Source organism: Oxyura jamaicensis, chromosome 23 (genome assembly GCF_011077185.1).
Source record: "Oxyura jamaicensis isolate SHBP4307 breed ruddy duck chromosome 23, BPBGC_Ojam_1.0, whole genome shotgun sequence".
NCBI lineage: Eukaryota > Metazoa > Chordata > Aves > Anseriformes > Anatidae > Oxyura > Oxyura jamaicensis.
The window spans coordinates 514,131-537,780 of record NC_048915.1 but is presented as its reverse complement, the minus strand read 5'-3'; the positions used below and the strand labels follow the sequence as shown (position 1 = coordinate 537,780).

At 46.6% G+C, this 23,650-nt stretch overlaps 2 protein-coding genes across 10 annotated transcripts in view; one reads left to right on the top strand and one right to left on the bottom strand.

Annotated features, from left to right (window-relative positions):
- SCMH1 (Scm polycomb group protein homolog 1) overlaps positions 1-4,355 on the top strand; it is a 59,927-nt gene extending 55,572 nt beyond the window's left edge. For 7 of the 9 annotated variants that reach the window (XM_035345484.1, XM_035345482.1, XM_035345485.1 and 4 more), the window contains 3 exons: positions 752-955; positions 2,079-2,221; positions 3,373-4,355. In XM_035345484.1, the coding sequence (XP_035201375.1) occupies positions 752-955; positions 2,079-2,221; positions 3,373-3,498 (473 nt within the window). In that variant the 3' untranslated portion in view covers positions 3,499-4,355. The remainder of the gene's footprint in view (positions 1-751; positions 956-2,078; positions 2,222-3,372) is intronic. The other 2 variants (XM_035345487.1, XM_035345488.1) reach the window with 1 other exon arrangement.
- A 1,431-nt stretch (positions 4,356-5,786) lies between these two features.
- On the bottom strand, positions 5,787-23,111 carry CTPS1 (CTP synthase 1). The gene is made up of 19 exons (XM_035345490.1): positions 22,926-23,111; positions 22,409-22,586; positions 21,885-22,055; positions 21,019-21,119; positions 19,692-19,808; positions 18,254-18,337; positions 17,929-18,009; positions 17,000-17,151; positions 15,597-15,729; positions 14,660-14,748; positions 13,110-13,204; positions 12,463-12,525; positions 11,608-11,651; positions 10,557-10,653; positions 10,226-10,281; positions 10,045-10,141; positions 9,592-9,736; positions 8,446-8,536; positions 5,787-7,455 (listed from the first exon to the last, which is right to left on the bottom strand). Exons 2-18 carry the CDS (start codon positions 22,572-22,574, stop codon positions 8,452-8,454), a joined length of 1,776 nt encoding a protein of 591 aa, XP_035201381.1. The 5' UTR covers positions 22,575-22,586; positions 22,926-23,111; the 3' UTR covers positions 5,787-7,455; positions 8,446-8,451.
- Between the last annotated feature and the right edge of the window lie 539 nt (positions 23,112-23,650).

Sequence of the window (23,650 nt, the reverse complement as noted above, 5' to 3'; positions counted from 1 at the left end):
CAGCACCAAAACCAGAGGATCCCGCTTCACAGAGTAGCCTTGTAGTTCGTAGGAACTAAGGAAGATAAGTTGCTTAAGGAGAAGGTTGGCAGGGCCCAGCCTCTGGGGCACTGGGGTTTGGGCTCAGGCAAGCTGCATCTCCCTTCTCTGGAGCATAAAAGTGTCAGCTTAGCAGAAGTGCCCGGGCAGAACTTCTGGGTCTTGTGGGCTGTGACGCCAGCTCAGCACCTGCACCACCATCCCACTTCAGCACCAATTGTGCTGGATTTTCTCCTGCCGGAGCAGCTCTCAGCATGAGTCTGGCTAAATATCCCCCACAGTCCCGATGGCCCAGGCCGTTCCCTTGCACGCTGATGCCCAATATGTGTGGGCCTTGAGTCTGAAATGCAGGGAGCTTCCTCTCCCAGCTCAGAGCAGGTGTGAAAGCAGTAAGAGGCTGCAGGAATGCAAACTGGAGCTGGTGGTGGCATTGGCAGAGCAGCTGTTGCTCAAATCTGGGTATCAACCGTTACCGCTGCTCGCTGGACTGGAACTTGCCAGGCAAAGGCCAGGCTGCAGTGCTTTAGCCGTGCGTATTCCAGTTTTGGTACTTCCGAGGAGCCCCCCAGCGCAGTGGTGTGACGCCTGCTCCTGCAGCTGCGTGTGCGCCCTGTGTGGTGCTGCCTTGCCGCGGCTCTGCTCACTGCTCTTGAGCCGTGACGTGGGGCTGCGTGGCGTTCGTGTGCACTGATTGCAGCTTGGTGCGTTCCAGGTGAAACCTTTGTTCTGGGAGATGGCCTCCCAGGGCCCTTGGAGCCTCGCCTGGACCCCATGGACTCTGCCTTGAACTCTGTCAATTCATCCAGCCACAGCAGGAGCTCCAGAGACTATCGCCTGCAAGGATACAGGCACCTGCACCAACCCTCTAGCCTCACTCAGGGCAGTACCTCTGCCTTGCGTAGGCTTAGCTCTGGGGGTAAGAGAGTTAAGAAGCCAGCCCTCCGGTTGTAAATTTGGCAATAAAGGGCTTTTCTAACTCCAGTTACATCTTTCTAACTTCAGCAAGTACCAGAGACTGGCCTCTACACTGTTAAACAGGTAGTCTGTTAGGTTTAACAGTAGTTCTAGAGACGTGGCAGGCGGGGGGGTGGAAATACGGCCAGGAGGCTCCCGCAGGGTCGGCTCTGTGGCTTGGTGACTAGCTGGGACACGGAAGGCAGGGATAGGAAGGGGCAGGCAGGAGATGAATTTGTGAGCGTGGGCAGGGGCTGTCAGAGCCGTATATGGGTGTCAGCGAGGACGGCTGGGGAGCGGTCAGTGCGATGAGAACTGTCTGGTTGGGGTGGGAGCTGGCGTGGGTGGCCAGAAGGGTGGGTGGAAGGAGGACGGTGCTTGTGTAGCCTCAGGAGAGCTGTTAATTGCAGTAAACCACATATCAAATCCAGGTGTTTGCAAGAAAAAGTTGTAATTTTATGTGCATGGTGTCAGTAAAAGATTCTAAAAAGCTCAGGCTGCTGATGCCTCCATCTGTCTGCTTCCCCCCCATCTGTGCGTACAGGCACAAGAGCTGAAACAAGTGGCTGTGCCAGGCTTCAAGAGCAGGGCTGTGTTAGCTCAGGCAGTGGTTCAAGGCAGCAGAATTCTGCACGTGGGCTCAGTCCGACAGAAAATGCAGCCGATGAAGACGTAGAGTGACTTTGCTGTGTTACAACTGCTAAAGGTGGTGTTCTGGGCAGGAGCAGTGCTCGAGGAGAGGAGTGGGAGTGGAGAATTGTCTGCAAAGGAAGGAAACAGCAGCTGGGCGAAGAGTGGGAGTGTGGGCAAGCCTCGTCTGAAGGACAAGGGCAGTGGGAAGTGGGGTTTTAGGGTGAGTAACAGGGCTAGATAGAGAAGGCTGCCGCAAAAGTAAGGCATAAGGAGAAAGTCCTTTGGTGCTAGACCTGTGCCTCAGGACTCTGAGTATGGTGTGGCTGCGCCCTTCACATTGTCTCTGCCAGTGCTTTGAAAGAGGAGGCTGAATGGTAGCTTAGGGTGACTGCTGCAACGCTGCTGCAGTGACACGTGGAGTAACTGCTGCTGTCGTGCAATTACACCCCCAGGTTCAGACAGATACCTTGGATCTCGGGATGTCTCGCGGCTGAACAGCCGAGACCCCTCGTCCTGGACAGTGGAGGAGGTGATGCAGTTCATTCGAGAAGCAGATCCACAGCTGGGACCCCACGCTGACCTCTTTCGAAAGCATGTAAGTATGTCTGCGTGTGTGTGTGCATGCGTGTATTGTGTATGGGGGGAACAGGTACCTGGTGAGGAAGGTCTGTGAGAGTCAGGACAGCAGCACTTGACACTAGTTTTGTGCTGAGGAAAATACCCTATAAATCCCACTTGAATCACGTCCAGGCTTGGGATCTTCTCAAATCATGGAGGGGAAGACGTCTCGGCCTGGAGTCTGCGGGGATTTTGCAAGCTGGGGCTGTACAGAGCCCTTCCCCAGGCAGGAGGAGAGGCAAGTGGGGCACGTGCTGGGCTGAGACACATGCTCTTTGCTCTTTGTAAGCCATGCAGCTGAGACCAGGCCTGCTGGAGGTGAGATGCTCCACTTCCCTGCCAGCTGCAGGGCATTTGTTTAGAGACTCCAGACATCTTTGCACGTTGTGGCCTTCTCTTTGGGTTTACAGATTTCTGTCTCTTGCCTCGTTTCTCCAGCCTTGACTTCAGCATGGCCGTTTTTCACGTGGTGAAGTCTAGTTTGCAGAGTACTGCGTGCGTGGCAGTAGGATGGCTCTCGGGGCACATCCTTTCCCAGGGCGTTTTCCCTGCACCAGGGCAGCAATGCCCTTGAATGAGAGGCTGCTCCCGAGCACTGCCGCTCCGCTCAGGGGGTGTTGACCACCAGCTCAGCTCCGCTCCTGGGTGTTCACTGCCCCTCAGCATGGTTCCAGCAGGTGTGCCACCACCACGTGGCATCCAGGCCACGTCCCCTGTGCCGCAAGCAGGGCCGGGGGCAGGAGCCCCACACCAGGATGCAGAGGCTACGTACAAGCTGCCTCCTTTGCTGTTGAACGATGTGCTGTGCTAGCTGTGCTGTTTCAGCTGTTGGTGTTGTGGGCACAGCCTGGCTAACAGGCAGGGTTTGGGCCTGCCAGTGTAAGCAGCAGGGATCTGCTGGCACTACAGCTTGCTGGGCTGCTTGAGGAACATTTCACGCTGGGCGAACGCAAACATGAATGAGCCGTGAGAACAAAATCCTGCCTGTCCTGAGGTGCCAGTAGCAGCCAGAGCCAGAAGGCACTCCTCGGTTGTCCATCGGTTTGTGAGTTGCCCTGGGCAGCCCAGATGCTGGGAGGCTGGAGGGCTGAACAGGGCTCTGATGGGTGCCGTTTCTCCTCCTTGCAGGAGATCGACGGAAAAGCCCTGCTCTTGCTGCGGAGCGACATGATGATGAAGTACATGGGGCTGAAGCTGGGGCCAGCCCTAAAGCTAACCTACCACATTGACAAGCTAAAGCAAGGCAAGTTCTGAGAGGACGCTTGGCAGGACAGATCCTGGAAGCTCTGCTCCTGGCCACCCACACCCGCACTCACCTGCAGACAGGTACGCATGCACACACACCCATCCACACCGCCGAAGGACGCCTCTCCGACCCCGGCCTGCTGCAGGGACCAGCCGCCCGCCCCAGCCCCCGGCAGCCGGGCCCCACGGGCCCTGGCAAGGAGGCCGGCACTCGGCTGGCCCTGGGCTCCACACCCAGCGTGTCGTGGACATCTGAGCACCAAGCTGGTGCCGCTCTGCAGGCTCCTGGTCCCACTGCCCTGGGACTGAGGAGCTGCTGGGCAGGAGCAGTGGCAGAGCCCTCGGGACAGGGCTTGTGCTGGCTCCTCTCCCTCTCGCTGTGCTGCAGGAGCACCCAGCCAGCCCTGCTCTCCCAGCCTTGCCTGCTCCGGGCAGCCCGCGGTGCCCAGCCCCTTGGACACTTTGTGCTTTGCTGTGCCCCCATGGGCAGCCTGCCTGCAAGAGGGACAGCACCTGCAACCGCACTCAGCCCTCAGTAGCATGGCAGCTGGCTTAGAGCAGCAACCACCCCACTCCCTGTCTTCCACAAGAGCCCATCCGCCCACCCCCGGGCACCCTCACTGCCCGAGCACTGCCTGCCCCTCCCCCCCTGGCCTTCCATGTGCTGGGGACGCTGGGCTGGTGAGGAAGGCCTTCATATTTATTTCTGACTGGGGAAGCTGGGGATGCCATGCGGCCAAGGAGATGGAGCGAGCCATGGGAAAGCTGAGGAGCGTGTCTGGGTCTGGCGTACCCGTGGCAAGGATGCATCTGGGTCAGCATTGGAGGCTGGCTGGATGCTGTAGGACTCGACTGATCCTTCTCTCCTGCTTTTCTTTTTATTCTTTTTTTTTAATAAGGCATTTTCTGTTTAAAACGTTTTTTGTACCTGTTGTTGAACTTGCAGCTCTTGGAGATTTTTAGCCAGAGGTGCGAAGGTTCGTCTTCCCAGGGGCTCTCCTGGTCCTCTGGTGTCTTGCTTCCTCCCAGCATTGGCGAGAGGCTGTCAGGTTTGGCAAAGATCCTGGTCTGGTGACCAGCCCTTGCATTACTCTTCCTGTGAGGGTTTTGCCCTGCCCAGGGGCACCTGTTTGTTTCAGACAGTCTAATGTATTTATTTTTGATGGCACTTGAGCGGGAATGCTCTGTCCCAGATGTGTTACTGCAGCTGCAGAAGTACCCAAGCGGAGGCTGCCTGATTGTGCCAAAGCTGCATCCCCGGGGAGCGCCCCGAGCCCTGCCGGGAGCTGCAGGGGGCAGGCCCAGGGCTGTTGGGTCCCTGCAGCGCCTCCTGCCCCGGGGCAGGGCTGACAGGGGAGAGCTGCTGTGGAGCCGGCCCACATCTCTTCCTTCCTGGAATGACCAAAGGGGGGACCGGGCTCTCCATTGCAAGCACGTCTCCTGCCATTCGGTCACCCTCTCTGCATACAGAGAAGCGGCTCACACCCTCTGCCCTGCAACCCTCGAGGGCCCTGGGCAGCAGCAGAAGGGTCCCCGTGGCAAGCCCGTCTCTTCTCCAGTCTCTTGCACTGGGTCAGGTTTACCCCTAAGGGGAAAGGTGCAAAAAAAAAAAATCCATGAACCCCAAAGTAATAAAAAGGCTTTTTGTTGTACAGCAAGGTCTGCTGCACTCCCTGCTCCTGCACCAGTGTCTTCAGAGGGGGGGGCTCTGGTCACCTCACAGAGCTCCGTCACTCACAGCACTGGCCCCAGGATGCCCCTCGTTTGTAGTTTGTATCCGATGCTGATCCCACTGCAGACAGGTCCCCATGTGGGGTCAGCCAGTGCTTTCCTCTGCACTTATTTTATGTTGATTTGTTTATAAATAAAAGAATAACTAAGGACCTTTCCTCACTGCTGGTTGTGTGCGCTGGGGGGAGCATGTAGCTGGGCCCCTGCAGCGTTACCCCCACCTGCCGTGGGGATGGGGTTAAGGGGTTGGGGCAGGACAGACGGACGGATCCCTGGCAGCTCCACAGGCACAAACGGGGCAGACCGCAGCAGGTCCTGCACCACTTCCTAGAGGTTGAAGGTGCTTCATGACCCCACGAGTAGCACTGCCTTTCTGGAGCCAGCCCAGAGCCCTCTGGCATAGAATCACAGAGTGGCTTGGACCTTAGAGGCCATCTAATTCCAACCCCCCACCACTGTGAGGCTAATTAGCCAGTGATGCAAGCTAGAAAAAAGTTGGAAGTTAAACAATATTACACTTATGTCCTTTTTCTCCGAGCTACAGATGTAACATAGCAAGCATTGGGCTAGTTATTTTATTACAAATAATCATTTAATGACAAAGTCAGTTGCATAATTTTGGCCAAAATAAAGATATTTCAGGAAGAAGAAAAGGAAGTTGTGCTACAGATAACAAGTGACCTTACACTGCGAGAGTCAGCCAGTTTATGACTGGCATTTTGCTTAGAACAGAGAGCATCTCAGTCGGTAATTTTTTCAGAGATGTTATAAGTGACACACACAGAGAACGCTTAAAGCTTTTCTGGCTAAAAGCAGGTTTACAATGTATATTTAAAATAATTAAGGAATAAAGCAAGAGGGACTTTGGAAAAGGTCACTTAAGATGACAGAACAGTGCTTAATAAAGTTTGGCACCGGACAACACAAGAGTTAGTACTCAGCCAGGCTTGAGACATACAGCTTTCTCCAAACTTTAATGAACTGAAGATTTTCTGAATATCTGACACTTCAGACAACTGAATAACTTTCTTCCTTCTAAATTACCAGAGACCAAAAACTGTGTTGCTTACACTGCAGCAAGAGGCAGGGGAAAAAAAAAAAAAAAAAAAAAAGAGTGCACTTCCCACCCCAGGACTGCAAAGCTGAGCTCATCATCATGGACAGCACGCTTCTACAAACTACATCAAGTAACACTGTAGGCAAGTTGCTAAGCCCCTCCCTCAGGAAATAGCACTTCTGTATTGCATTGAGCGCGGGACACGTGGCTCCGCCGTGTAGAAAAGGCAAAGGAAGGCTCCACTACAAATCAAAGACAAAGCACCATGAACTGTTCAGTCCAAGGTAAACCACAACAGGAGCTTTTAAAGGCAGCATCTGAAAGTAGTTCACTTTCTGTTCTGTACCTCCCCCTTGATGCAAGGAGTTGAAGTTTCCCAGCCCAAGAAGCAGCACCAGCAAACACTGGCATAGAAAGGGCTAACAGTTACGCCTCATTTCAAGCAGTGATGGGCTTTCCTGACAGTTTTGCTTTTTTTTCACATGATCCAAGTTAATTGCATCCCTGCAGAGTGACATATCACAGTTAGAGCAGATCATGTTCCAGATTTACTCTTCTATTCCAGGAAGATTTTCCTGGTTAAAAGTTCATTGCCAGCAATGAATGCACCAAGACCCCCAGTGCCAAACATCTGTAAATACTATTGGAAAAATAAACAAAGCATCCCCCCGCCTCCCTCCCAAAAAAAGACTGCATAAAGCTTAACAGACCCATCCTCTGCAGCACAGCACAAGAACTGAGTCTCCAAATCTAGAATCATACACATTATTTCACAAGTAATAAAGACTGCTTTGGGAGCAGAAAGGCTGGAGAAAGCAACACAACCACCAGTGTCCAAGATATAAACTCATGCCAGCATTACCACACATTAGGAAGGACGTATGCAACTAGATTCTCCCCAATACATCAAATCTCATACTCAAATTTGCTTTTTATCTCCAAGATGGTGCTAACTGAAGGAAGTCTAGAGGTGTATGTGCTGTGATGAGCTCTCTTCCAGAAATAATCAGAAAAACAAGACAGAAGGGTTGAGGAAATAGACAGAGTTTCATAACGGAATTAAAAAAAAAAACAAAAAAAACATAACTTAAAGACCAAAGCTGACAGTGTTCAAGCTATTGCTGTAAGAATGCCTGGAAAAAATCTAATGAGGGCTCTTCTCTTCAGTGAAGACACATCTGGAGAAGGAAAGAAATAAAAGAATTAATTAGTAACAGCTGATAGACTGAAATTGCATCGCACACTGAAATCTGAGTCTTAAAAACTGCATCGCTCCAGACAAACATAACAGTTGCAACCTGACAACATTCCTTGTCCAAAAATATACGTCTTTTACTTCACAGGGGTGTTGCGGCAGTTTTAAAACCACTAGATTATATCTCCAAGAAAGCAACCTTGGGGTTATTCCCTGCCCCTGGCAGGGGGGCTGGAACTAAATGATTTTTAAGGTCCCTTCCAACCCGAGCCATTCTATGATTCTAGCCATTCTATGAATTTTATTCTAGAAGTCAGCATTTAATGTAAAACTTTGGGAATGAGCACTATGAAGTACTTCTGTGCTAGATTTCATGGGCTAACCCTCATTTCCACTCTGTGGTTAACATTGGAAATTAAGGTTTGAAGAGTTGTTTTTTTTTTTTTTTTTGTTTTTGTTTTTCTGCTGAAGTTTGAAAGCTAGCGTTTACTGCCCCTCCTCCAAAAATGAGTTTTTATTTTCATACACACACACACATCCAATTTTAACAGAAAAATTTGCTGTCTCAGGAGGGAGGGGAGAATGGATATTTCAAGTGTGTTTTTTTGGCAAAGTTAAGATTGTGCTCCCCAAATACTAAGCCTTCTAAATCGAGTAACCCCTTGCTTGGCCATGCTTCCATTTTCAGCAAGGTGGGCTGTATTTGTGCTGTTTCTTTATTTGAAGTCAATCCCAAGCTCCCACATCTATTTTAATACTTTATTACATGTCAGTTTGCTAGGGAAATATACACCCACAACTGCTACGCAGACAGGAGGTATTATGCATCCTCCACACAGCTGGAACATGTGTAAGCACCAGCACTTTTTGCAGAATGCCAGTTTTCAACCAACTGATGTGAAGCACTAGAAGGACAGATTGGGCAACGATTTTTTCTTCCCTTATGGAAGAGGTTAATATAATTAAAAGTTACCGGGAATCAGTCGTGATTGAACGATGGAAACTTCAGCTCTGTTATCTCTGAGTCAGGCGAGCTGCTGCCACTTCTGTCACTGTAGGTGTCCCTGTAGAATTCAGAAAGATTTTATTTTACAGAGCAAAAGTGCTTCATAAACCTAGATGTGCATCAGGAATTAGTGCGGTTTTGTACTGTTGGCTTAGGACAAAAAGCAAATCATGCAAATTCTCCTAGAACAACAAATACATAAATATAAAATATTACAATATAAACGTGTATATATATAAATCAAACCACATCTATCTAGATATATAAACATTTTAAGACCAAGCTAATCTAAATTAAATTCAATCAAGAGGAGACTGGTTAACCATCCGTGATCCATTCTGTTCATCTTCCCAGTAACAGTTGATTGTTTCTAATCCATTAAAGAACTCTGTCAGAATCACAAAATAATTCAGACTGGAAGGGCTCTCAGAACAGTCAGACAGCAGGATCAGCTATCACACCAGAGACAATTGCACAGCATCCATCCAGTTCTCCAAGAGCAGAGACTGTACAACCCTTACTGGGCAACTTGCACAAACGCTTGACCAATCTGAAGGTGAAAAACAGATTCAATTTGCGTCCATTGTTTCTCATCTTCCAATCATGCTCTTCTGTAAAAATCCCATTTTCATCTTCTTAAAAACCTTCTCATAGGTGCTGGTGGGCTCCTATTAGACCCCCATGAAGTCACCATAAGCAAAATAATTTTTCCGGGCTGAACAAGCCCACCTCCCTTCCCTCGGCTTCTCCTCAACTAGCAAGTACTCCAGCCTCCTGATCTTCTTTGGTGGCCCTCCCCTGAACTCCTTCCAGTCTACCAACATCTTACTTGTACTGGGGGGCCCAAAACTGTATAAAGCATTCTAGACATGGTCTAAGAAATGCTGAGTAAAGAGAAAAACACTTTTGTTAACAGTTCGTTAGCAGTTTTTGTTAACAGTTGGACTTGATGATCTTGGAAATCTCTTCCAACCTGAATTATTCTGTGATTCTAAGTACACCCAGCAGCTCGCAGTCCAGCAAAGCCCCACTCTGTGTGAACAAGAGCCTCCAGTTTACCCTGTAGGAGGAAGCACTGCTGCATGAGAAGTCTGGTGTCTTCCTTTAACCTACCTGGGTGAGAGCCTGCAGCCCTTTTGCAGATAATGTGCGAGTCTTCCTGCAGATGCCAACAGGAGGCCAAAGTATGGAGGAGATGGCTTAATTGGCCTAGAGAGGAATTCAGGGTGATACTGAACACCCACAAAGAATGGATGCTCTACAAGAAAGAAACAGGAAACATTAATGACAAGTTTCTAAGCCTATGGCTGAACTGCACCTGAAAACACTTCCTCCCCATCATCATGGCTGAAATGTGATCAGTATCTTTCCTATCCTGTCTAATGTTCCTAAATGGACAGGCCCATGGGACTTTTTTTTTTTTTTCCTCATGTAACTCAGCATGTCATTCTATGCACGGAATGGTTCTGAGGGAGCCTGGACTGGTCCCACACAAAAGTGCTCGATTACCTTCACAGTTTCCCTCATAGATACTGAGGCTCATAACCTCATTGCTTAAATACTCACCTTCCAACTCAACTACTTCCATTCGCTCTCCCTCCTCATCTTGGCCTACAAATTTCAAACCCTGCTCTTCAAAACAGTTTTTCAGTTCTGGATTGACCTAGAAGACCAGAAGCAAGAAAACACATGATCTCTTTTGCCTGGATTATACAGAGAAGCTCAACACCCACAACAGCATTTTTACCTCAAATCTGTGTCTGTGTCTCTCTTCCAAGAAATCATGATCCCCATACAGCTTCCCTACACCAAAAAAAAAATAAGTCAATGTCTTAAATAAATGCCAAACAGTTCACCTGATGCCAAGTTTTGACAGGTTCATATGATTAGCATTCACTGTTATGAGCCACTTCTAGAGAGGACCAAATTGACTGATCTCCATTTCACTACTGGAAAATAAGTTCAAGGAATGCTTTAACATTCCCAGATCTCACTTCTCTATACCCACTATATCCCGCTATATAGGCATCGTATTCCCAGGAAACACTTCCAGATCTGGAAGGTAAAACAAGCCTTACTCATGATTGAATTCTTCGTTTGGAAGAGTGTTCTTCTCTTGCCAAGCCTCATGGTTCCACCCATTTGCCCAGGATTATGTTCTGGCATGTCTATGACCTGGGAAAAGCATTCAGAGCAGGAAGTGAGACTGAGGGATGCTCAGTCCCAGGCACACTCTGAAATACTAACAGGAAAAAAGAAATCAACATCAATACAGAAAACAACTAAACAACCCACAGAACATTGTCTTGAGAAGGTAGACTAACAGAACTTGATTAATTAGCTGAGTTATTCTAGTAAAGGCTGTACGGAGAACACATAGAAGGCTTGTGGGTATTTGGGAAGCTCTAGCATAGGAAATGGTCTGAGTCAAAGCCCACACAGATCCCATGATAATAATACTGTGCTATTGACCAAACTAAATGTTAAACAAAAACAACTTCACAGAAACAAAACCCTGAAATCAGCACTTATACTTCATATAACTTCATAAGCTTGTTTTTAGAAAAATCTTTTCTTCTGAGTAGCGTTTGAAAATCATAGCAGAAGCCAGCCTTTATGCTGGGACCCTGGATGACACACATTGGTCTGCAGTCTGAGAAATGCAGGTTCAGAAATCTGTCCACAAATGTTCCAAGGAATTCATCTTCGCCTACGCTAACTTCTGAGATCATAATCTTATTTGGTGATAACCAAATTCCACTGGACTTGGATATCACCAAATCTTTACTGTTTACTCTTTGATTTCAGATGGCTTTTAAACTGCCCTTTAAGAAGGGCATTTTTTTCTTTTGCCTCTTAGGAAGTATTTCATTTTACGAAGAAGTGCAATTACATATATATATGTATGCATATATCACTGTTGCACCAATAACAAGCACTATAATATTCTAAGTGGCAGCTGTCATACAGTTAACTAGGAAACATTTGCTGTTCAGATTAGGAAGTGATAAAAAACAGACTTAAAAAAGCCACAAGACATAATAATTCAAGTTCTTATCTATATGAACAGGTGTGTGCAGACAGGTCTAGCACAGTGAAGATACTGCAAGCAAGTCACGACATACTCACCACTGGATGTGTGGTTTTGGGGTCAAATTCTGTGGAGTTAGCATCTGCAATGTTACATTAATTGATTAGAAACACAAACTCCTTCTCACCATCCTATCCCCACCCTTCCGGCAAGCAGCAGCCTTAGCTCTGCTGAGACCCTCTGCCTGCACAGAGTTGTCATTTCAGCACCAGACAGCAAAAACACAGTATTCTGTCAGCAACGTTGGATACGAATTTCTGCCCAGAGGAAGGGCAACTAATGCTAGTGCACTTGGTGCTGAAAGCAAGGGTCATTCAGGAAAAGTATAACGGTTCTGAATATTTTAAATAAAGCTAGGGAGGGGAAGGAAGAAGTACTCTGAAAAACACATCCCCATGCCTGCCCCCTCCACCCCTTCACTACTACCAAGATTCAGAATCAGTCTGAGACATTAATTCCTGTTAAAACTTCCTTTAAAACAGGAACCAAGTCCATTCAAGGAGTGGAGCCCAGAAAGCAATTCAAATCGCTGAAGTAGGTGCTAATGCCTGGTCAGCTGAATTGTGTTCTGGTCTTCATTGCCAGTGGATATAATGGGAATTAGGCTGTCCAGCACACATGAGCACAACTCCACTTATGTCTCTTAACCAGGAGCTCACTCTAAGCAATAGAAATTTTTCTGTTGTTAAAAGCATTCCAGCACTGAGCTTTATTTAAACAGGATAAGGAGATAGTTTCTTTTTTATTTGAGTTAGCGAAGGAGGGGGGGAATTTGTTTTATAAGCCTAGAAAAAAAAATAATCTACCTACCAATGAAAAACATAGAGTTACAGGTATTACCCAACCAACCAAAATAAAGTGTCCAAAGCCCAGGAAAGGTTTTGTGCCATTACCTTGCCAACCAAGAACACTGCGTGCAAACTCCACAACTGCTAACTGCATTCCCAAACAAACGCCTGCAGAAGGAAAGACAGAACACAGATCAAGGCAGGGCAAGGGACCACTGAGCCTATACTCACAAAAGCAAAAGCTTTGTTGGGCAAAGCGCACACCTTCACAGCACAGTCCTGAGTCAGCGGAAAACTTGGAAGAGACAGACCCCTGACTGGGACTTGGGTTTAAGGGGCTGTTCGCCCTGTACCAGGCTGCTTTGACACATTTTACCTCCACATCTCACACCCCATCCACTGCTCACATGACATCTCCAGTCTTGCACCGTGCCCAGTTTAAAAGCATTCACACATTTCTTTGGTTCCAGGTGCCAAGATCACCACAGCCATGCTCTGAAACTCATATCACCTCACCATGGAGATTTTGTCATCACATCCCAACCAACTCTGACTACTTCAGAGCTAACTAAAGATGATGACTATTACCCCATTACGCTGATCACAGACCACTGCTTTCCTTCAGCCAATTATCTTCAAAACTGTGTATTCTAAACGCTCATGAAAATCCGCAAAGCTCTTGCTGCAGTCCAGTTAAGCTTTTATTCAATTTCCTTCTTTATTTCTTCTAATGGATGAAAAGTGTTTCTCACCTAAGAAGGGTTTTTTCTGTTTTCTTGCCCAAGAAATAGCTTGAATTTTGCCTTCTGTCCCACGAACGCCAAATCCACCAGGAACCAGGACTCCGCTGCACGAGAGTGAAAAGATTGTTTCCACATGTGACTCACCAGCATGGTTCCCAGCCACCACGTGCCACTCTCTCCTATACATCTTGGAAGAATTCACTACTGAAAAGGGCTTTAAAGTGCCCTAAGTGGCAAAGCCTGTCTGCAGCACAGCTTCTGTATGACTTCATATGAGGTGTCATAAAATATCTGGGGGGAAACACTTTATAAATGCACATTTTACCTTCCAAGGAATCCCAAATACAATGCAGGTTGCAATAGTCAAGTAGTTCACACTGGATGATTCACACCTTCTGCAACAAACACCTGTTTGCAAATGCATCATCTAGCCCGGCCCGTGCCAAGGAAGCCACTGGCTGCAGTCACGTTGTCCTAACCCCAGGCACAAGGAAACTGAATTCTGCAGAGCGTCTTTGTTCTATCACAGTATCACCCAAGGCCTGCTTCCTTTAGGACTAACAAGCCCCACTGGTTCTTGTTTTCTAACAAGAGCTTCCTGGCTAACTCTTGGCATTTCTCTGCATTATAACACTTTTTCATAGAATCAGAATGGTTCAGGTTGGAAGGGACCTTAAAGATCATCTAATTCCAACTCCCCTCCCATGGGCAGAGACATCTCCCACCAGACCAGGTTGCCCAAAGCCCCATCCAGCCTGGCCTTGAACACCTCCAGGGATGAGGCATCCACAGCTTCTCTGAGCTACCTGTTCCAGTGCATCACCACCCTCACAGTAAAAAATTTCTTCCTGATATCTAATCCAAACCTTTCCTGTTTTAGTTTAGACCCATTATCCCTTATCCTATCACCACACTCCCTGACAAAGAGCTCCTCCCCAGCTTTCCTGCAGCCCCCTTTAGGCACTGTCAGGCTGCCGTGAGGCCTCCCCAGAGTCTTCTCCAGGCCGAACTACCCCAACTCCCTCAGCCTGTCTTCACAGGAGAGATGTTCCAGATCATCTTGGTGGCTTCCTCTGGACTCATTCTAATACATCCATGTCCTTGTTCTGGTGGCTCCAGAGCTGAACATAGTACCTATACCTTCTTCTTCAAGAACTGAATACTACATTTACATAGTACCTATACCTTCTTCTTCAAGAACTGAATACCACATTTACATATTTCCTCTCTTTGGCTTTCCAAACCTTTGCCAGTATCTACCCTTTTCCCTCATTTCCTCTCACCCCGTTTCCCTGCTAAGCCTGTGCAAATCCTTATGTCCGTAATAATTTTCCCTAATGCTGCCTTTCACAAACTCCCTCATTTTTCATTTTTATTTTTTCAAAGTAATTCTACTCTATCTTATCCTTTATTTCCTTGAGAGGTCTTTGGGGCAGCTTCAAGAGCGTGCTGGTACACTGCCTAAGGAAAAGGCCTATGGCGAGGCACTCCCTAAGTGTCCGAAGTAGCAAGTTTATCAGACATGCTCCAAAGAAACGGACAGAATACAAGCATCTTACTGAGCACCACATAGTTTCTGCCATGCTTCATGGTATCGGACAGGTTCTTCCTGCAGGGTTGCTGGCTCCAAGTCAGCAGAGTCAATATACTGGGGAAAAAAAAATCCCAAAAAGGATTATGAGGTACTGCCACAAAAAATATAAATACAAAGTCTCCTTAGTTCTCATTAAGATAAGGTCTCAATGCATGACATACACAGGATCCATTACCCTTCTGAACCATACAAATACAGCTACCAGAAACTACCCATCGATGAACACACAGTATTTGCCTTTTACCACTCTTAAAAAATTAGTGGAGGTGAAAAAAAAAAAAAAGTCAAAATGTAAGACAAATGCAGAATGGTGCTGTTGAAAAAAAAAGCAGCTAATTGAGTTATTTACCATAACTCAATGGAATCATGAATCCACGGCACCTTTAAAAAAATAATTAAATAGAAGTTCCATTTCTGACAACAGATACACGTTTTAACCTTTCCAGAACATTTAGCTGTGATCAAGACTATTGGAAGCATCTGTGGAGCCAGCCTGGCATTAAAAGCTCAATAAAAGAATGAGAGAGAAGCATCATAAAGGCTGTCAGTACAAGGTTAACAGCAACAACCCTAAAAAAGGACCACTTTCAACAACTGCTAGAAATTAAAGCAAATATTGCCCTCTTCAAATACATCTAGAGCTCTGTCATAGTTCAACATGCAACACTGAGCACTCAGGAGTTCCCATCAATTACACCGACGCCTTGCATACCTCTCAGGATGAAAGGCTGGTTTGCTTTAAAGCTGCTTTATGCCTGACAACAGATGCTGTAATCCAAGAACAGTTTTGAAGTTCACTGGCTGGATCAACTCTCCCTTTAAGTCTGACAACTAAGATGGGTAGCACTCTAAGTATGAAAGGGGAAATTTACTTGCACACACACACACACACACACACACACCTTGATGTCAAGTTTATGGTTGATAGCCAGTGCAGAATGTTCCAGTGCCTTAATGACCGATGCATAGGAATCTGAAAACTTGGTGTATTTGCCAACAAGTGCAATGGAACATGTTTCAAGGAGGCGGTCATACCTAAAGAAAAATCAAAACACTGGTGTTATTTCACCACTAAGAGGAAATGGGGGCAAGAATCATTTATATTCTATTAAGCTTTTCAAGTAATTTAAAGAGCTAGGCTCTTGGGAGTCTGTCAGATGGAGATAAACCAACTGTGAAAGAGATGACCTTCTGTAGCAAAGACAACCTAAAAAACATCAAAGCAAGAATGGAAGAAAAAAACAGCAACATGAGAGCAAAAGCTTGCATAAAGTTATGTATAAATTAACTTGTCTCTCCTTGTGGTAGAAAGCCATTTTGAACAGATCCAAACTGTCTTTTCGGGAAGTTCTATTATATCCAAGAAGTCAGCAGTAAACTATCAGAAGAGAGGATCAAAGCACAACTCTGCATATGTTTATACTGTACGGCATCTTCCCACGCTGCTTCTGACTGAGTTCACTTCAGCAGCCAGAAAGAAAGAAAGGACTTCTAGAATCCTGAGTTGTGCTGCCTACACTTTTTGTCCCCAGCCTCTGGCAGCACGTGATTTACACAGCATTCCTGGTTACAACTAAGAGATTCTGTTTATAAAGTTTATTTCAGAATTGTTAAGTACCTTTCACCAAGTTATTTACTGAGGGCTTTCCTTGTCAAAGTGAAATGTTCTTTACACTGGTCACCTGTGTTTTAAAGGGAAGAATCTAGATCTTGAAAATTAATTTCTTATAAAGACAGTCGTATGTAAGGCTTCAGAAAGGGCATTCAGCTGACTGAAAAGACTCAATTCACTATTTCACAAGGAAGCAGCACTCTAGTCCCCTCAAGAAAAAAGCGTTCTAGGAGTCTCAGATGGAACAGTTACAAAACAGCTGTTTCACTTGCTTGAAAGCACACACAAAAGGTATCTTTTTTTAAAAACTGACATTCCTGATGACATTCCATGTATGCCTACAAAAGGATTTCAATGCTACGTAACCACGCTGCTGTTTTTTGGGGGGAGGGCTGAGCCATTCACATTAAGTACCTCAGAATGGTTCTGACATAGGCAGTGCACTAACATCACAATTTAAGGAACTCAATGGTATCTTAAAGGACTCTCAAACTGAAGATTTTTTTTTTTCCGAATGGTTAAATATCTAGGAAGAAAATGTACTTTTGTAGTAAAGAAAAAAAGAGCAAAAAGCTTGAGCACTTCAGAACATTGAAAGAATATGTAGTAACATTTATAACCTAATAACCAACAGTAAAGTAGAGAAACCTGTTGAGATTCTTAAGTCTCACTTCACCCAGCGGTGCAGCTCACCTGTCAGCCATTTCCTTCCACTTCATAAGCATCCTCCTGGGCTGTCTCCCAATGGGAAGATCAAGCCTGTGTCTGAAGTAGTCAACAACTCCCTGCTCCTCTAACAACAGAGGAACCCGGTATATAGAAGAGACATCATGAACACAGATAACCTGTTCATAAAATATGAATGTCAGCTAATTCTGAATATAACACGTGAAACCGCAAGACTCCCTTTGTTCTTGTATAGGAACTTAAAAAGAAGACTTGACAGAGCCTGAAAATGTGCAGTGATATCCCTTGTTTCATAAAAAGACACTTTTTCAAGCTCTGGCTGGAACTGAAAGTGCTAATAAGCACCCTCCAGACTATGTGATTATTTTCCAAGGTCTATCTCAGACTATGCTATGCAGATTACGCTCAGCACAACAAAAAACAGGCTAACGTGGAATTTTTGCATACCACATAACATTCAAGTAAACAATGCTCCTCTCAAATACCATTTAAACTTTTCTTAGTAATTTCTCCATATGTAATCATGGGCAGAATACTATCACGAAAGCAGTGTACAAAAATGTATTCACATATCCTTTTAACCCAATTTTGGGCAACTACCCTTTGGCCTCTAAATACTGATAAAAATCTCATTCCTCTGTATTCACAGAAGGAATGTTGAAGGATAAACAAGGTATTCAGAAAATACCTTGGATTCCACAGAATTGTCTACGCCTAAGCATATTTGCCTTATTAAAAAATAGATGCGGACACAAAAAGGACAATTGTAATGGCTGCTTATGTAGGTAAGACAAAGAAGCAAATGAATTATGCAGCTATTACAGAGAGAGCTAGAACAACAGTTCTGTGCTCAGGTAAAACTTCACTCAGCATCTGACAAACAGCTACAATATTTATTGCTACTTGCAATGAACAAAGCAGACAGCAACCTTTACCTGTTCTGGTTCAACATGACAGAACATGGAAATCTTTTCTTTTACTGAGGTATCCAGTGGAGTAGAGCACCTGCAAACAATCTAACAGAACAGCAACATCAAGGTTCTGGGGCAGCAGACTACTCAGACATTCACATAACAAACCTTTAACAAAAAAAAATGTCTTTCTGCAATGTCTCCGTGACTTGGAAAAAAAAAAACAGCTTAGTTACTTTTGTTTGTTTGTTTAAACCAACATGCAAGAACTCAACTTATTTAGACTAGGTTGCTGTTGCAACATGCTAGTACCGCATTTTCAAATTCAAAGCCATGCAGCAAACCTTACCAGATCTGGTGAGAGACCAAGGCCTCTGAGTTCACGAACACTGTTTTGGGTGGGTTTAGTCTTCTGCTCTCCTGTAGAGGTTGGCTGGTCAAAGAGCAGAATTTGTTACATTAATTTCTGATTATTTATATCAATGACTCACGTTACTGGGGACTCTCCACCCTATTTGTCTCATAGAACTTTGACCCAGTTTTTAGACAATTCACATGAGCTTTAAATACCTCTTTGTACTATCATTTTAATCTCAAAAACTGAAATCGACCAGCAGAAACCAGAGTTCAAGTCTGTACAGTAAGAAGACGTGCATTCTACTGTGGAAAAGGAGAGCACAGAGAGTCTCAGGTTTTTTATTCACTGTTCCCTCCAAATATCTAGTAATTTAAATTTCTGATTTTCTTTCCCTAAATCACCTAGCCCAGCCAGAAAGGGAAGATTGAGAAGAGAGAACAAAGACTGATCTGCACCCCTGTAAAGCAACTGAGTTACTCTGTCAAAGCCAGTTCCTAAACAAGGAATACTCGTGCATACTTCCATTACCATGGAAGACTTTTTTCCAGCAGTGATTCTTGAAATAGAGGTTTTTGAGTGGTTAAGATTGTAAATTGCATTCAAATCCAGGGCAGATAATACAGATGAGGTTATATCAGGCGTTACATGGCATAAAGTACCTTCATTTGCTTTTAGTATGAACTGGAGTTTGCAGCATCTACTTGGAACACAAGGACATTTTGTTTTTCTTTGTCATTTCTAATTAACTGATACTTTTAATAGCACTGCTTCTTAAGACCTTATTCCATGAATTTCTGAACCAAGGGCAACTGCCACTAAGACTATTATATAGTAATTAAAAACTGTCACATCTGGCTGCTGTTAAAGATGAAAACACGCAGATTGTATTTCATGTTTTGAAATTACAAAAGTAACCCAACTTATTTCATGAATTAGATATTGGACATCTTGGGAAAAAGACACACAGTAACAGAAATAACAAAGAAGTGTAGGAATAACTTGGAATATGATCATATTGAAATGAAATGGCTGTGAGGCCTGGCTCTAACACTGAATTTTATGAGAGCTTTGCAGAAGTGAAAGGCAACACAAATTAAGAAAATCTGGAAGTTTTCAGCCCTAGAAAGCAAATTTATCTGCAAAAGCTAGATGATTCCACAGAGAAAAACTGCAGTTAAAGATTAAAAACTGAGTTTGCTGCAACTCCCAACTATTTATTACATGCTTACACACTTTGAAAAATTTCTGTTCTGTTCTTGTGAACCTTATAAAAATATGTAACCATATTCTCTGTATTTCTTCCAGAAGTTTCTATATACAGAAATAGAAATACAGTGTCTTTACATACAAGATATCAGAAACACCTATTTAGAAATCAGGCTTTGGATCAAAAGAAGCAGCTGACCACCAGGGTATTTTAGTCCCTTACCTGTGGAACTAGACTGACATGAATGTTACAGAAGTTCTCTCTTCTGGCTTTGAACTGGAACTGACGGAAAGCTTCAATGAAAGGCATGCTTTCAATATCACCTACTGTTCCACCAAGCTAAAAAAAGACAAAGACATTTAGAATTAAGGTTAACATCAAAACTCTACTATACAGGTATGCTAAAGGGTACTAACACATACATGAAAGGACACCTAAACACCTCCCCAGCACCTCCCTTTAATTCCGTAAGGAGCATCAACACCAAAACATCAATATGAAAAGCAACGCGATTTGCCAGTTCTATGTACTACTTCCTCAGCGCCATTGTACCCCAACTATTATTCTACCTTTGTGATTTTCCCCAAAGCCAAAAATCCACAAGAAAAACAGCTTCTCACATGGCCAGTACATCTCCAGGGACATTAGCTTTGCCTTTGCTCTCTCTTCAGGGAAAAGATTTAAGTGTTTAAATGCTGTTAGGCTACTATCACAGATCTTCTGAATTATCGTTTATGAACATTAGGTGGCACCAAGAAGCAAAATTTCTGTTAGTTTAAGTGACTATACAGTGTTTTTGCACACATGCAGATAAAGAAACACTTTGGAGCAGCGACAAACTCCTGAGCGCTGTCAGACAGTACTTCCTAGGTACTTCAGGATCCATAGCTGCAAATCCTGGGACAGAAATTGGCACTCAAGCTGCAGGAAGAGTCCTAAGTCACCATGACCTGGGCACTCTGACAACCGCTTTCTCTCCTGTATCAGCATATCCTGCCAGCCAGCTCAGCAGCACCACCTCGGAGGCTGAGCCCTATTATGTCTCCTCTGGCAGCATGATGACACATACGGTGTGCAGGCAACAGAACAGGGTTCATCACTACTGACTCATGCAATTTATTCTTCTATGTCTATGCTGGAGGTAGTCACTCCAAGGGTCATGTTACTGCTAAGGAGAGACAAGTACTTGTCACCAGACGGTCACTTACCTACCCTTCCCCTATCCAAGTAGGATGAGGGCACAGCACAATTAACTCAGACTTCAATGTATAAAATTACGAGAGCTAAAATTCATTCCATAAACTAATCTGGATTATTCTAGAGAACAAAGGACCTAAAAAATATAACTGTCCAGGACCTAAGCCTTTCTGTATACGGATTCAGACACAGAGCAACCAGAAGATTAAAGTGAGGCTAACAAGGGAGATTTTTAACCATCTCAACATGCAAAGTCAAACATGACTGAAAATTAAAGTTTTATTAAACAAAATATATGTATAGTTCAGTTTATTCCACACAGAAACAAAGCTATGTTTTAAGAGCTACAAACCTCAATCACACACACTTGGGGTTCAATACCATCTTCATCTACAGGAATTCGTGCCTGCCTCATTACCCATTCTTGTATAGCATCTGTGATGTGGGGAACAACTGAAGAATAAACCATGGAAAGGGTTAAAATCACAACCTATCTCATTACAGACCAAATTATTGAAAATAACTAGCCAGTGCTTCCCATATCACATCAGCACTGATACATGTCTTTAAAGAAGTATGCATTTTTGAAGTGGCTATTCTTGGCTGTGATTTTCAAGAGAGGTGCTTTGGCAGGAAATGTAATCCTGCTTCAATTTAAGCATATGTAAACAATGATCCTTTTTAAGATGGAAGCTTCCAGTAAATTCAGTTCAATGTACTAAGCAGAAAGTTAGCCTGTTTTAAACCATCTATAAATTTTTTTTATCCAAAACAGCTGTGGAGGATGCTTAAAAAGAAAAGACTGATCTAACCCTCAGAGATCCTTTGGGTGTTCTTAAGACATGACAGTATCATTTAAATGAGTTACCAACAACAGTACCAGTCTTAACAAGCTACCAAATAATCCACAGATAGATTGGTGTGAAGTCTGTTCACATTTAGGATTGGCTGCTAGGAAGTTGGATCCAAGCCCAAGATATAGGTCATACAACAGGCAGTATGCTCCTGAGCACTGTACAGTTTTGAGGGGGGTAACAGGTAAACTTTAGCATGCACCCCAAAATTTGCACTGACGTGCCTTCTCACATCAAAATCGTCACAAAGACAGCATAGATCAGAAAAAAAAAGACCTCGAATTAAGATGGAATTCAAAAGCATCTGACCCGTACAGAAATATGGATCGTATATCTAAACACCAGAAGCAAAGCTTCACATCACCTTGGACAGTTTTGCCAAGATAGTCTCCCTTCCTCTCCTTGTTGATGACATACTGGTAAATCTTCCCGGTAGTCAGATTGTTGTCTTTGGTGAGTCGGATATCAAGGAAGCGCTCGTAGTTACCAAGGTCCAGGTCCACCTCCCCTCCGTCATCGAGCACAAACACCTCGCCTGCAGGACACAGAAAGGCACAAGCACACACATCACAGAGCCATAGTCCGCATCAGCAACTTGCTGATTTTGCATGTGACAGCTAAAGAATCCAACACAGGGTAACACCTCTTTGGTTGCTACAGCAAATTCAGGAGCAGCTAATAAAACTAGAAGGCTTGCCCAACAAAGAAGACTAACGCACTGATGACCGAACCCATTTACCAGGCACCGGCTTCATTTGCAGCGATAAAAGACCAGAGTCCAAAGCCTGCGAGAGCCCAGCTTGGCTGCAGGCTGCCTCGCACAGGCTCCGCGGGCAGGTCCCAGCCGCAGGAGCCGCCAAACACCGGGCGCTGCTCGGGGCCGCTCACCGTGCTCGTAGGGGGAGAAGGTGCCCGCGTCGATGTTGATGTAGGGGTCGATCTTGATGGAGGTGACGTGCAGTCCGCTGGACTTGAGAATGGTGCCGATGCTGCTGGCGATGATCCCCTTGCCGATGCCCGAGATCACGCCGCCCGTCACCAGGATGTACTTCATCTGCCCGCCGGCCTGCGACGCCTCACGGCCTCAGCGGGGGCCGCACGGCCGTGGCACCCGGCGAGGCTGCGCCAGCCCCGCTCAGAGCCCCCGGCCCTGTGCCCCCGCCGCCTGCAGCCCCCCGGCACCCCCATCCTGACACCTCCCATACCGTCCCCCCCCCCCCCCCCCCCCCCCCCCGCTCCCGCCGCGGGGCGCGGCCCCCCCCGCCCCTCATCCGGCCTCCCCCCCCGCGCCTGCCCGCGTGGTCCCGCCCGCCCTCCACCTCCTCCCCCCCCCGCCCGAAATGCCCGCGTGGTCCCGCCCGCTCGCGCCTGCCGCGCGCCCCCTCCCCACGCCGCCGCCCCTCACCTGTTCCCGCCGGGCACTCGCGGCGGCAGCGGGAGCAGCGGCGGCGGCAGCGGCGCGCGGAGGGCGCGGGGCGGGGCGGGGAGAGCAGAACGGAGCGGCCAGGGGTGCGCGCGCGCGCCGAGCCGCTGCCAGCCGGCGAAGTGCTGAGGCGCATGAGGCCGGCGCGCGGCGGGGCGCAAGCGCGGGCCTCCCTCGGACGCCTGCGCAGTGAGGCGGCGTGGGGGGGGTGAGAGGAGCCGCGCTTCAGCCCTGACGGGGCGGGGCCCAGTAGCGGCCGCCCCGCCGCAGGGCCCGGCCCTCGCTCCCAGAGCCGTTAAAGTGGGGAAGGCCGCCGGGAGCGCCCGGTCCAAGCGCCCCCTGCCACCGCCACCAGCACTGAGCCGTGTCCCTAAGCACGTCCCCTGACACCGAGCCGTTGTCCCGTCCCGTCCTGGTCGTCATCGCCCGGCGCTACTGCGGGTCCTGGCCCCGCGGGGCTCGCGGCGCCTCCTGAGGGCGAGCGGGGCACTGAGGGGTGTGGGGGGGGGCCCGGCACCCGCGGGCTGGGTGCTAAGAACTGCTCAGCACTCACTGGAGAAGCGGAAAAGAACTCGCGAGGCCCAAAGAATTATACGGGTTTCTTTGCAGTTGTTTCTGTGCTCTTTTCCAGCAGGCTCGTGAGCGGGACTTGGGCAGCTGGCTCCTGCAGCGACGGGACAAAGCCCGAGAAAAGGGGGCTAAGGAAA

Excerpts from the sequence above, each read along its gene's own strand:
- CTPS1 (XM_035345490.1), bottom strand. The coding sequence starts at position 22,574 with ATGAAGTACATCCTGGTGACGGGCGGCGTGATCTCGGGCATCGGCAAG. Across the intron at positions 19,809-21,018 it reads CCCAAGTGTGTGTGATTGAG|CTTGGTGGAACAGTAGGTGA; the intron begins GTTTGTAGCTCT and ends GTCTTTTTTTAG. Across the intron at positions 12,526-13,109 it reads ACAGAAAAAACCCTTCTTAG|GCGTTTGTTTGGGAATGCAG; the intron begins GTGAGAAACACT and ends TTCCTTCTGCAG.